Source organism: Vespa velutina, chromosome 17, assembly GCF_912470025.1.
Source record: "Vespa velutina chromosome 17, iVesVel2.1, whole genome shotgun sequence".
NCBI classification, from domain to species: domain Eukaryota; kingdom Metazoa; phylum Arthropoda; class Insecta; order Hymenoptera; family Vespidae; genus Vespa; species Vespa velutina.
Genome location: NC_062204.1, coordinates 760,052 through 775,051, shown reverse-complemented (window position 1 = coordinate 775,051; position 15,000 = coordinate 760,052). Strand labels below are relative to the sequence as shown.

Below are 15,000 nucleotides of genomic sequence, written 5' to 3'. Positions count from 1 at the left end.
TTTATCTTTCTCCGTCGCATTGCGTTCTTTCGCGATAAGAATAGTTAAGTAACTAAGTAACTAAGTAACTAAGTAAGTAAATAAGTACGCGTCTTTGTAGTTATCGAATACATAGGAAACATCATTTCTTTTTTTTTTTTTACTTTCGTATTATCGATCTTCATTAACTTATTATCGTTCTCGTTTAATGATTAAATAATTAACAAAAGTAAAATTGCTTTATGTATCCTTCGTTGAACAAATTGACGAAAGAAAAGAAAAAAAAAATTTTTGTAGAGATAATTATTTCTTTTCTAATATTGTTTACGGATAGGTATCGTTAATGAAAAACAAAGAAAAAAAATAAAAAAAAAAAAAAAAAAAAAAAAAAAAGAACAATAAAGAACAAAAGAGGTATCACAGCTGTACGTTTAAATTAAGGGTAACTAAGTACGAATTTGTCGAGTTCGAAGCTAAAGCAACCGGAATAGATTACGCGGGAGTGTTACTAGTAATAAGTAGTATGCGGAGAGTTGTCACATGTTCTCTTCCTCTCTCTCTCTCTCTTTCACATGCACTCCAAATATACACAAACTCTCTTTCTCTCTCTCTCTCTCTCTATTTCACATACACTCCAAATATACACAAACACTCTCTTTCTCTCTCTCTCTCTCTCTCTCTCTCTCACTCCTTCTCCCTTTCTTGCATACATCCCACAAATACACTATTTCTCTTTCTCTCTCTCTCTCTCTCTCTCTCTCTCTCTCTCTCGTACTGTTTCTCTTGTAGTGTAGATTCGTGCAACCTGACGGACCCATTACGCGGAGAGAACGGAGACGTAAATACTCATGAGTCGGCTGACACGTTCTTGCGGCTCTTGTAACTAATGCGCGAGAATTCGTACGACGTATTACGTACGTACGTACGTATATACGTAAGTGCATTTGTATGTATGCATTCATGTATGTATGTATGTACGTATGTATGTATGTATGTATGTGTATGTAAGTACGTTTCGTTCGCCGATGCAACGCAACGGCTGACACGCGGAATAGATGCCAGTCTGTTCTTCTACGCCCTCTTTCCTTGAGATCGCATTACCGATCGCGTTTTGCCGCACCTATCCCTCTCCCTCTCCCTCTCCCTCTCTTCCTTCTCTTACCTCTTTCCACCCTTTCTTCTTGTATTTCGCGCACGTGTCTACGAACGATCTCGATTTTCCTCGTTCCATTCCTAAACGAGGAATTTATAGAACGGTAAAGATCGATTCTTCGCCAGTGTATTTACGAAGTATGGAGGATTCTTAGAGTATGGAATATGGAAAAAAAACAAAAAAGAAAAAAAAAATAAACAATAAAAAAGGAAATAAATATGAATGATATATAAGATCGCCACGAAAAGTTTGTGACAGTTGGATTTTATTATCAATGTCAGGTATTAAAATTGATACGAATTGATAAATTTAAAAGAAGAAGCAAAAAACGAAAAAAAAAAGGAAAAAGGAGAAAAAAGAAAAAAAATTTATAAAAACTCGATCCGATTTTTTTCTTTCGGTCTATGCGCAGAGCTAAATACATTTTTAGATTCATTAAACATTTATGTTTATATCCATATAAATATACGTATATGTTTTGATATGTATATATGTATGTATGTATGAAAAAATGGCACGAAAATATATTCGATGAATTCGTCGATGACGTATTATAAGTTAATATTATATTAAAGTATTAACACAATTAATATAAATAATTTAATATAGTATTAATATTAATTAAGGAAAGGAATCTTTTTTTTTTTTATATATATGTTTTTCACTGGACCGATAAATATGAAAATTAAAAATATTGAGATATCGATACAAAATTTGAAATAATAACTTTTGAAGATTATTTGAGATATCAATACTTTGAATACTTTTAATTTTCTATTTAATACTTTTAATACGAACAATTCGTTCGTTTATTTTGGATATTATTTATTTGTATGAAAATATATATAAAAAAAAAATTAAGAAAAAATGTTAAATCGCAAAATCAGAATTCTATGTAAGCTATCACGTGACTTTCAAGTTTTTTATATTCATATGTTATATTTTTTTTTGTCATCTAAATATCATCGTTCATTTTTCATAAATGATTTTTATAATTATATTAAAATTTATATTGGCATAATATTGTATAGTGTAATTATAATATATAGTATATTGTATTTTATATATAATTATTATAATAATTATATTATACTATAAAATATATATTATAATTAATAAGTATAATTATTTTATTATAAGTTATACATTATAACTTACAGATTATATAATTTTTTATTAAACATAAAAAAAAACATTGGGTTATACAGGGATCAATATTTTTCTCAGTTCAAACAGCACGAAAGATAAAAAAAACTATACCAATCAATTTATTGTATATAAACTTAAAATAAAAACCGAAATATCTTTTCCTTCTTATCGAAAAAAAAAAAAAGGGAAAAACAAAGAATATATCATTTGTATTTCGTTCTTTGTTTCGATCTTTTCATAAAAACGGCGAGCAAATATACGAAGGTTTTTATTGTTTAAACAAACAAAAATAAAAAAGAAAAAATACTAAGTTGTTCTTTCTTTCTTTTTCATTTTTATTTTTTTTTAAATAACACCCATGGAATAAAGAAAATGTTGGGTTTTAGAAATCTCTATATTAGAGTGGCTAGGAAAACATAAATACGTGAAAATTGTTGTTCACAAAAATAAAAGTTAATATGACAATGTGTATCTCGTGAATCTGAAAACAAAGGAAATGACATTTGCTTTTGTCAAGCAATTTTACGGTATTCCATTATACCGAACTGATTGCATCGAATACGCCGGTTAACCGCGCGTAAACAATCCATTGATTTTAGCGATTGATATACTATATACGTATTATTGTAAAAATGAATAAAACGTGTCCTCGAGGTATCTAACAAAATGATAAAAATTAAAAATGCATTTTAAAAAATTAAACTCATGGAAATATAATATAAAGATAACATTCAGAAATATATATATGCACACATATGTACATCGGTAGATATAAATTTAGTAATATCGTAGAATATTTTTTTTCTCTTATAGCAAATTATAAATGCTTAATAAAAATTCTAGAGATTGCACTCGTATAATGTAATTATAACGTTATATAATAATTTAATATAATTTAATATATATATATATAATATATATTAATTAATAAATTAATCATTAAGAAAAGAAAAATAATATTAACATATAATTCATATTGTCATTGGAAAGAAATTATGGGATAATTTTTACATGTTTTTCCTTCTGTTTTTTTTTTTTTTTTTTTTTTTTTATAACAAATCTTACAATAAAAATATAATATTTATTATAAAAATTACATCCTTGATAAGAATATCAATTTTTTCAGTTTTTCTAATCCTCCCAAAAAGGAGTTCATGTAAAACAAGCAAAAAGTAATCCGTCGATTAAACAACGTATATAATACTAATGAAAAATAAACAACAAAAAAACAAAAAGAAAAATTAAAGAAGAACAAATAAAATCAAATGAAGTATAAACAGAAAATCAATCTCATTAGTTCGACGTGTATAAAGATTGACGAAATCCAAATTCGCGAAGAGAATACAGTTGATTATTATATTATTTACAAATAAATACGTGCAACCTCAAAAACAGACATAATACTATCAAGAGTAGAGAAAAGCGGCAACGAGAAAATAATGGCGGTGAGTGGATATTGCGTGTATGGTTGTCACGCACGCGGAACTTATAAGCACTCGTGACACGAGCGCGACGTGTGCACTCGTTGAGTGCTCTATGCGTGCTCATCCTCTTCCTCTCGTTCTGTTTTGTATATATATATATATATATATATATATATATATATATAATATATATATATATATTTGTACGTATATGTGTATATGCATGTATATGTGTCGGATCATCTGTAAATACGTCAGTAACACTCACCCACCCAAATACATATACGTATATATGTGTATATTTGTACGTATATATAATTAATATGTATATATATATATATATATAATATATAAATATATATATATATATATATATATATATATATATATAGATTTGTATGTAGGTATAATTACACATACATATATTTACTTATGTGTATTTTAATATATATGTATGTATGTATGTATGTATGAATATATAGTGGCAGAGAAAGAGGTGGAGGAGGGGGATACGTCGACCAATGACGATAACGACGACGAGAACACTCATTGGACGAAGGATCGGGAACGCTCGAGTACCCAATTCACTTTGTCAAAACCACGCGAGGTCTCTGATAATGTACGATTGGAAAATGTATTACAGCTATTTCGCGACGAAATGTATAAAAAAGAAAAAAGAAAAAAAAGAGAAAAGAAAGCAATGGAAGTTCTTTCTTGTCGAGAACGACGAGGAGTCGAGATATCGTTTATTTATTTATTTTTTTTCCTTTTTTTCTTTTTTTCCATTTATACATTTCATGAACGTTCTCGGTCTTCTTGTCTATTGAAATGAAGACCTTTTTCTTAATCTTTTTTTTATTTCAATTTCGATTCATTTCTCGTCTAAATAATTATTCAGCGATCAAACGCGATAAAATCGTCGTTTTATATATATCTTTTTTTTTTTTAAATGCAAAGAACTCAAAGATTTCGTAATAAATATATATTTATCTAAAAGTATTGCAAAATTTTTATTTACGACGACGAAATTAATTTAGACGAATCTCTTTTTATATTTAGGGATGATTTTATTCGACTTTCCAAATGATAATTGATTTAATTGAAAGGCAATACTTTTATCCCTTTTTCTTTTTCCTTTCTGCTTCTTTTTTTCTCTCTTTCTCTCTCTCTCTCTCTCTCTCTCTTTTCTTCTTCGATTATTAATAAAATTAATAACAATTACCTTTTTCTTTTCTAATTTATATCATTAAATTTCATTTCTCTATTTCTATTTCTTTCTTTTATTTCATTGTTTTATATAAACAAAATGATCGACTTTTTAACCGGGTCATAATATTTTTCGAAAAATATCTTTCTCGTACGTTTAAAAATATCTAAGATAGAAAACGTTCTCGGACTTTACTGATATGTGGTAGCGTCTAACTCTGTTCCCGGGACATCCGGAAAGATGTAAAAGTATATATATACGTCGTTTCTCTTTCCTTGTCTTTCATTTTCCTTCGTTCGAATCTGAAAAAGCTCTTGGCGCCGTTACGTATTCTTCGTATCATAGTGGAAAATGAAAAGAAAAGAAAAGAAAAGAAAAGAAAAGAAAAAAAAAATATATGAGAGAAAGGGAGTGAGAGAGAGAGAGAGAGAGAGAGAGAGAGAGAGAAGATAGAAGAAAGAAGAAAAAAAAAGAAAAAAGAAAAAGAAGGAAGAAGAAAAGTAACCGAGATAGCAATGGAGTATTCCCATTTAAATGCGCCCCTCCTCTTCCTCTTTCTCTGTATATGTGTGTGTGTGTGTGTGTGTGTGTGTGTGTATGTGTGTATGTACGTATGTACGTATGTATGTATATATGTATCTACAGATTGTGTATACAACCTTTTGCGCAAACGAAGTCAACGCCTCGAATCCCTTCGTATAATTTTCACACAAAACACGCGCGCGAGATGTTTAACCTCAGTTCGGAAAAAGGAAAAAAAAAGGGGTGGAAAAAAAAAAGAAGAAAGAAAAAAAAAAGTCAGCCGTATGCTCGCGCGTGTTCGCGCGGAGATAACGCGGTGAACTCGATTTTTGTATATGCACCTTTTCCTCTATCTTTCTTTTAGTCCTTCCATTTCTCTTTCTCTCTTTCTCTCTCTCTCTTTCTTTTTTCATTTTCTCATCGTTGAAAGATTTGAAATTCATTGAATGTACAAAGTATTCGATTTATTACATAAAGAATAGATCGATAACTATAATATTATCTACTGTAATTGACTATTAATATTGAATGTACTAGTTTTTTTTTTTTTTTTTCTTAATAAAAATTATTTATTAAATATCTAATAAATAATTTATTAATAATATATAAATGTTGTTAAATAATTGAAATGTTTGTAAATTATTTATTGAACGTTTTTTTTTTCTTTTTTTTTATATATTTTTGAATTAATTTTTGTATACTTTTCATTCTATTTTTTTCTCTTCATTGTTAAATTCGAAATACATTAATGTAATATGCGTAATATATAAAATAGATTGATAACTATAATTTATTATAATTACAACTAATAATTTTAAAATAAAAAAATACGGAAAATTATTTAGTAATTTGTTGATAAATATAATATGCCAATGAAAAAGAACTGACAATGAGTATATATTATGTATGTACATTAATAATGCAATAATGGATGTATATGTGCACTTACAAAAAAAGAAAGAAAACATGATCGCGAATATGTAGTCCACCTTGTACCATTTATCTTTTCATCTCTCTTACTATTATTTTTTTTTCACTTTTTCTTTAACATTTTTGTTTAAAACATCTTGCGAACTAATCATATTTTCAAATTGCATTTGAAAAAAAATGTTAGAGATCTATCTGAAACATGTCAATGACCTTGAAATCTCGTAAAAAAAAAAAAAAAATTTCTTGATCATTTGTCAAAAAGTATCCCTTGAAACAATGTAATTTGGTCAGGAATAATTTTTTTGTTTTCATTAAATCAAAAATAACGAAGATATTTGAGGTGATAATCATCATTAAATTATTTTTTAATATTAATATTACATATGCATATTTAATATATATATATATATATATATATATATATATATATATATATATATATATAGAATAACAAGTGTATATGTAATATTACTATAAAATTAATAAATGTTATTAATTACTTGTAGAATATACTTGTTAAAAATGTATTAAGTTATATATATCCTGTATGTATGTATGTATGTATGTATGTATTTATGTATGTATGTATGTATGTATGTGTGTATGTGTATTGAGAATCATGGACAAACCAATCGATATGAGTTTGTTAGTAGATGAAGATGAGAAAAATATGATAGAGATTATCAAAGTATGATCACCATTAGAGATAGAAAAGTTTTCACTTTATCTTTTGTATTTTGTTTTTTTTTTTTACATAGATATTAATTTTTTACATAGATTTTTTACATAGATATTAATTTTTTTTTTTTATCATTACACATTAACATCTTTATAAATAAATTAATATTTATGTTCAATCTACGCGAAATAATATCTAAGTAATAGAAATAATATACTAAATGATTCATCTATTATTTTAATAGATGAATTAATTAATTTCTATGTACGTTTTTCTTTTGCTTTCTTTCTTTTTCTTTGTCTATTTTTTTCTTTTTCTCTTCGTTCGAAAATTCCAAATATAATATTTAAATTTCGATTTTGTTAAAAAAAAAAAACAAAAAAACTGAAGTAATTTATATAGTATAGAAAATAATATAATAACTATTCGCAATTATATTTCAATAAATAAAAACATACAAAATCGTTATAATTCATTAAAAAATTCGTAATCTATTAAATATTTTAATCAAAATTTTTAACTCACTTTTGTGTATAACGCATTCAATTAATATTAATTTTATCTGAAAATCAGCAAATGAAAAATTATTCACAAATATTTTAATAACGATTATTTATACAAAAAACAAAAAACAAAAACAAAAAACAAAGTATAAATTACTTCGATCGCATTTGCAATTCATTGCTTAATCCCGCTTTTTTTTTATATATTCATATATATATATATATATATATATATATATATATATATATATATATATAAAGGAAACAATAAAAATAAAAGGAAAATTAATTACTTCGATCGAATTTGCAATTAATTTTTGGATATCATTTTTCAACATCGTACATTTTTACGCTTAATATCAGATCATTTAAAAAATTTTTTTTAAAAATCATTTTGATTTTTTTAATACTAGTTGTGCCAGTGGGAAGAGTGTAGATTCTCAGATCAACCTTGAGGACAATTAAAATAATTTATGTATTGCCTGATTCATGAATTTTCTTTTTTTTTTTTTTTTTTTTATAATGACAGAATTGAAAATTGACTTCAAAATAGCTTCAGTATACAGTATCTTTATGGAATAAAAATTATTTATTCTATATAAATGACAGATGTTCAAAGTGGCAGGATTGTAACTCACCACAAGTGCACAAGTTGAAATTATTTTGAGATGTGCACAGCTACACGGTTAAATGTCACATATGATAATATCAAAATTAAAGATATTTTATATACACAGTTACATAGGTAATACATTTTAATGGGAATTTACGTAATGGGAAATTGAAAAAAAAAAGAAAAAAGGAACAAGAAAAAAAGAAGTTGTAAGACTTACCAACAAAGACAGCGGTACTGTTGTGCCTTGGATCGTGAGGACAGAGACCTAGAGCTTCCATCTCGCTCTTTAACGTGTACGCGCCATCCTGGAATACAGATTAGAAAAGGGTTTAGAACGGAGCTATTCCTTCGACATCCTCTTCGAGCTATCGGGAATATTGATCGTGTCATGTTTAGCATATATATCGCTTTGATACTTGTTCTCTTAACCCATTGAAGTAAGATGTGTATATATTGTACAAATACATAATACATACTTACATAAATAATTATTAAGAAGTAGTTCAATTTGTATGTTAAATTTTGTAAAAATATACATTAGATGCGATCACGTATAAAATATGGATTCATACAAAATGAGAAAAATATTTGTAACTTATTAATATATATAAGTATGATCGGATATTGTATGCTTTTTTTTTCTAATTTGAAATATTTTCGAAATGATCGTGTCTATATCATTGTTATGTTATAATAAAAATAATAATATATTTCTAATTATAATTAAATTTTCATATTTACCACGTACCCATATTTTTAATTATAATTATATTTTTATGTAATACACGTAGATCTGTTCGTTCACTTTTTATTATTATTTATAATGTAAAGGATTATTTAAACAATTTCTTAATTCATATTACAATTTACATGATTTTGTATAACATATTCCTTATGTTATATAAGCGTTAATTTTTAAAAGAAATCAATGAAAAATTATCTAATGATTTTCAATAGAATTTAATTAATAATAAAATGACAGCGATCGTATAATAATAATGGCTCAATTATTGTAATGAAAATATTATTTATACTTAATTATACATATTATTATTCATACCTAATTATAGTCTAGTTTATATATATATATATTTTGCTGGTCCATTTGTTCAATTCTTATTATTTATTATAACACAAAGGATTAATTAGAAAATTGTTTCCAAATATATTTAGAAATTCATGGATAATACGAGGATTAATTGTAAATAGAAAATCGATGAAAAGTTTCTTTTATAATACATTTTCAATAAATTAATTAATAGGGAATAATAAAACGGTGGAGTTGCCAACATCACGGTGACCAACAATTACACACCATGCGTTAAAAGAGCAAGAAAAAAAAAAAAAGAAAAAGAAGAAAAAGAAGAAGAAGAAGAAGAAGAAGAAGAAGAAGAAAGAACTTAACAAAGTTTCACAACTTTCGTGCTTGTCGAAAAGTGAAAAGTTTTTGTGGCGAACGATCGCTATCTTTCATTTCGTTTTTCGTAAAACGTTACTTCGATAGAGTTAACTTCTTCGCTCGGTCGTTTCTTATACGAAAGTGGAACACGCAGAGAGCTCGATTGTGTAACGTGATAGTCGGTAAACGGATGAGAAGTGGCTTGGAAAAAGCGTGTAAAACGGGCTCACACAATATATGTATATATGACTCTTTCTTTCTCTCTCTCTCTCAAACATTCTCTTTCATACACACTCTCTCACATATACTCTTTCTTTTTCTCTCTTTCTCTCTCTCTGTCTCTCTCTCTCTCTCTCTCTCTTTCTCTCTCTATCTCTCTTTCTTTCACAAAACAGAGTTTACTTCCTTCCTTTCGTTTGCGTTAAAAAAAAAAAAAAAAAAAGAAACAAAAAAAAAACCCCCGTGCTTATCTTTGACCGCCGAAACTGTATTTTCATTCTTTGTGGCAGAAAGAATCTTGGTGCATCGCGAATGGTTTTCAGGACGACACGAGTCCATCCGGAAAAACATCTCGAGCTCGTTTCCCTTCTGAGTTACTATTAGAAGTAATAGTAGTAATAGTAGTAGTAGTAGTAGTAGTAGTAGTAGTAGTAATGGTGGTAGTGATGTTAGTAACTTTTATTTATCTTTTTTTCTACTTTTCGTTACATGCCCGTTTTATTCCATTGTTCATTGTTACATTTTACATCGTCGAGCAAACATCCCGCGTTTACGTCGTTTATAAGAGAACTTGCACAACTGATTTTTCATTTTATTTCATTATATTTCATTTTATTTTATATTATTTTCTTATTCTTTTTTTTTCTTTCTTTTTTTTTCTTTTCTTTTTTTTTTGTTGTTGTTGTAATTTTCTACTTTTTTATTTTATCTTATTCATTCTTCTTCTTTTCTTTTCTTTTCTTTTCTTTTCTTTATTTTTGTTACTTTTTTCTTCTTTTTATTTATTTCATCTCGCAAGAAAATAATTACAGGAATCGTTACTTTAACTAATGAACGGTGATGTCATTTCTATTCAGCTTTATATACTAAATAATTGATTCTACGAATAAACAAATATTGCAATATATATATATATATATATATATATATATTTATTTATTTATTTATTTATTTTACTTCTTCAAGGAAAAAAGGAAAGATGAAAGTAAAAAAAAAAAAAAAAAAAGAAAAAAGAAAAGTGGAAAAAGAGAGGAAGGAAAAGGAATTATGGAAATTATTGAAGGATCGTATATCGATTTATGCGTGAGCACAAAGTTGCCTCTAGGAATTAATTTCTCTCGAAATTCTGCAATGTTTCTTTCTTTTTCGTTCTTTTATTCCTTTTTCGTTTTATTCCCATTTTGTTTGTTTGTTTCTTTTTTTTTAGTTTCGTTTAATCGAAAAAAGATTCGACCGTTTCGATCTCTCAGCTCGATTTTATAATTTCTTCTTTTTTCTTTTTCTCTCTCTCTCTCTCTCTCTCTTTTTTTTTTTTCTTTTTTTCTGTCGCGATCAAGCGACGCCAGAGTGGCCTTTGAAAAAATCGTCAACGATCGTAACGACAAACGTTTCTAAAAAACAAAACAAAAACAAAACGAAAAAGAAAACAAAAAACAAAAACAAAAAAAAAAAAAAGAAACAAAAAGAAAAAAAAAAAGAAAAAAGAAAAAAAAACCGGAAAACAACAAAAATTGAGGAACAATCGAAGGCACGAAGCCAAATTTTTCTATTGCCCGTGATACGTCGAGTAACATACCCATGTAAAAATATAAGTATATATACTTTTTCTTTCTTTCTTTTCCTACTTTTTTCCGTTCTTCCTTTTTATTTCTTTCTTTTTCTTTTTTTTTTTTTTTTTTGTTTTCTCTTTTCCAACACTTCCTTCTTTCTTTTTCGAGAGAAGAAAGAAAAGAATGAAAATCGCGCTTAGTGCGATATTGTGTCGTCGAAAGCACGCGCGTACATACACATACACACACACGCGCGCGCGCGCGCGCACGTACGCAAGCTCACACACACACACACATATGCACATTTTTTTTTGAGGTGAGTGTTATCAAGTAAAGAAAAAAAAGGAAAGAAAAAATAAAACCTAGAGAGATAAAGAGAATTCGTTTAATCGATAGCACGCTCGTTTTAACGAGAACGAAAGGAGTGATAGAGACGGAGAACGTAGTCGAAAAATCTCGATACATTTCGTTCTAACGTCAGGATGAGGAGGCAACCGGGCAGATAATTGCAATCAGCACCGCATTGAAAACGATACTCGTCAAGTGCACGTGATCGGAATGGAAGTCGATTTGATCGTTATCTCGCGCTTTATCGATGCACTTCCACGAACTCTTCGACGAACTGGAGTTGAGCTTTTCGATTACCTCTGGAATTTTCTCGTTATCATTGGATTTTATACGTCTTTCCTAAACCTGCCACTTTGATCTGCCCCAAAGAACATACGATTTACGTTGATCTTTCATACCTTCTTTTTTCTTTTTGTCTCTCTCTCTCTCTCTCTCTCTCTCTCTCTCTTTTTCTTCTCTTTATCTTTGTTATTTATATTAAATTTTACTTATTAATTTACTTAGTTTATTTCAATTTTATTAAATTTATTTAATTATTAATTAAGTAATTTATATTATTTAATTTCTTAGTTTTTTTTTTAATTATAACATTATACAGGAAATATTATTTAATATGAATAATACATAATGTGAATTATCTATTCATTCGAATGGATATTATAATTATAAAAAAAAAAACATTCGAGGGTTTATTATTAAAAAAAGGAAAAAGAAGTGATGTTTTCTAATTATTTTTAAAGTTTTTCTTTTATAAAAGGATATATAAATCGAGAGAACGAGATTTTTTTTTCTTTTCTTTCTTTTCTTTTTTTTTTTTCTTTTTTTTTTTTTTTAAGAAAAAAATCGAGATCTGAATTATATTAATATTTGTTTTTTTAATTTATTTTTTTCGTTTAATTTATTTACTTATTAATGGACAATTTACATAGGATACAGCTCACTTTACAAGTTACGCTACATGCATAATTTGTAACTTTTAACTATTACAGCAATATATATATAACTTTGTTTATTAGCAATCAAAAGTTATTAAAAAGGTTGATGATTATTTAAAAGAAAAAAAAATATCAGAAGTTATGAAATTAAGCTAAAAAAACAAAATTTGTTATGACATAAAGATTATTAGAATGTAAGCCGACTGAAAATTATTTATTAATTAATATTTCATTATTATTAATTATTAATATATTATTAAAGAAAATACGTCTATTAATTATAATATAACACGAATTGAAATTTTTGCATTATGTTATGTCAATATTGTATGGATCAATATCAAAAATCTGTTATCGATCTTATAATTAAGGAAAAAAAAAAAAATTATTATTAATTATAAAATTAAATTATAATATATGAACGCAAAGTCACAATTTTTGTGTTTTCGTTATACGAATCAGTATTACATGAACACCCGTTATAAATAGGATTTTATGGTACTGTTAAAAATCTTATAATTAAAAGAAAAAAAAAAAAAAAAAGAGAAAAGAAAGAAGGATTATTATCGAACAATAATTACATTATAAAAATATTTTTTTCGAACATTTGAAATATCCCAAGGATTTTGTGAAAAATTATGTGAATTAATATTATTTTACTATACTCGAACATTTGTTTTACATAATTAAAAGTAAAGAATAACCTTTCGTTTTATATTCTTAATTTCCACGTGTACATGTTTAATTTATTTATTATTAATATCTAATAAGTAAGTAAATAAATAAATAAATAAATAAATAAATAAATAAATAAATAAATAAATAAATAAATAAATAAATAAATGAAATAACCAAGGTATCTCGTTAAAATTTCAATATTTGTGAAGTATTCCGTTATAGTAAAAAGTTTAGAAATAGCTTATATAGATCAAACACGATGGATCAAACATTAAACATTCTCTCAATATATTTTTTTTTTTATAAAGTTTTCATATATATATATATATATATATATATATATATATATATATATATATATATAAGTACATATATTAGCGTACAAAAGAATGTACGTAAAAGAGAAAAAGAGAAATAGAAAGAGAAAGAGAGAGAGAGAGAGAGAGAGAGAGAGAGAAAGAGAGAGAGAGAAAAAGAAAAAGAAAGAGAGCAAAAGAGAAAGATAGAGAATATTCGATCATTCGATCAAATTCGTATGCCGGTCTTGTCCTCGACTCGCTTCGTAGTCCGGATTGAGTTAGCCTATCATTGCACGAGTTGCGATATATACGAGAATCGCTCGTAAAATCGGGAAGAGGATCGTGGCCGATGTTGAACGACGAGGACGAAAAGGACGATGAGGAGGAGGAGGAAGTAGAGAAAGAGAACTGAGAAGTACGATGCAAAGAGACATTGAAAAGAGAAGGAGAAGTAGGAGAGGGAGAAGGAGGAGGAAGAGGAGGAGAAGGCAAACGGGAGGTGAGTGCAACCAATGAATACAAGATTTTACCTCTTTTTTCTATCCCCTTTTACTTAACCCCTTATACTTTTTCAACTCTTTCACTATGACATCATCATACTCTCTCAATCCATTTGAATGACTTATAATTGTACTTATATATTTGCATCTATATATATTTATATGTTATATGTATAATTAACATCTATATATATATATATATACATAAATATATATATGTGTGTGTGTATGTTTATTTCTATATTTATTTCTATAAATAGACAAGATAAAACAAAATTATGCTATTTGTTAGAAGGAAAATAAAAGTATTAAAAATTTAAAGGACTCGATAATATTAAACATTTATTCACATATTTCAGTTAAGTTTCATCTATATATATATATATATATATATATATATATATATATATATATATATATATATATATATGTGTATGTGTGTTTATGTATATATTTCTACAGTTCCATCAACAGATATAACATGAAAGTAGGCTATCTATTAAAAGGGAAGTTAATCAAAGAATTAAAAAATCAAAAGGCTATCAATAAAAATCGATTTACATATTTTGATTAAGTTTCAATTAAATCTCATTTCCGTCTCTGTAATTTACATTAGAGGTATATTCTATGACAAATTAATGATCTAATTGAGTTTAAAGATCGAACGGAAACGTTTGATTGTATACACTTAAATTACATAGTCACGGTAATGTTAAAATCACAATGGTCGAACAATCGGAACGGATATTGAATTCAAAATAGTACTAATCGACCTTAAATCGAGACTTTCGATATTCTAACTATTTCAATATATCTGTAGCTACGTATTTATTTATATATATATATATATGTGTATATATATATATGCGTACGTTAAATTCAGGAACGAGTTATGCCGAATTTACGGTGG

At 26.7% G+C, this 15,000-nt stretch overlaps 1 protein-coding gene across 4 annotated transcripts in view; it reads right to left on the bottom strand.

Annotated features, from left to right (window-relative positions):
* Positions 1 to 15,000, bottom strand: part of LOC124955033 (semaphorin-1A-like) — a 294,486-nt gene that overhangs the window by 26,737 nt on the left and 252,749 nt on the right. For all 4 annotated transcript variants that reach the window (XM_047508853.1, XM_047508850.1, XM_047508851.1 and 1 more), the window contains one exon: positions 8,380 to 8,467. In XM_047508853.1, coding sequence (XP_047364809.1) covers positions 8,380 to 8,467 — 88 coding nt within the window. The remainder of the gene's footprint in view (positions 1 to 8,379; positions 8,468 to 15,000) is intronic.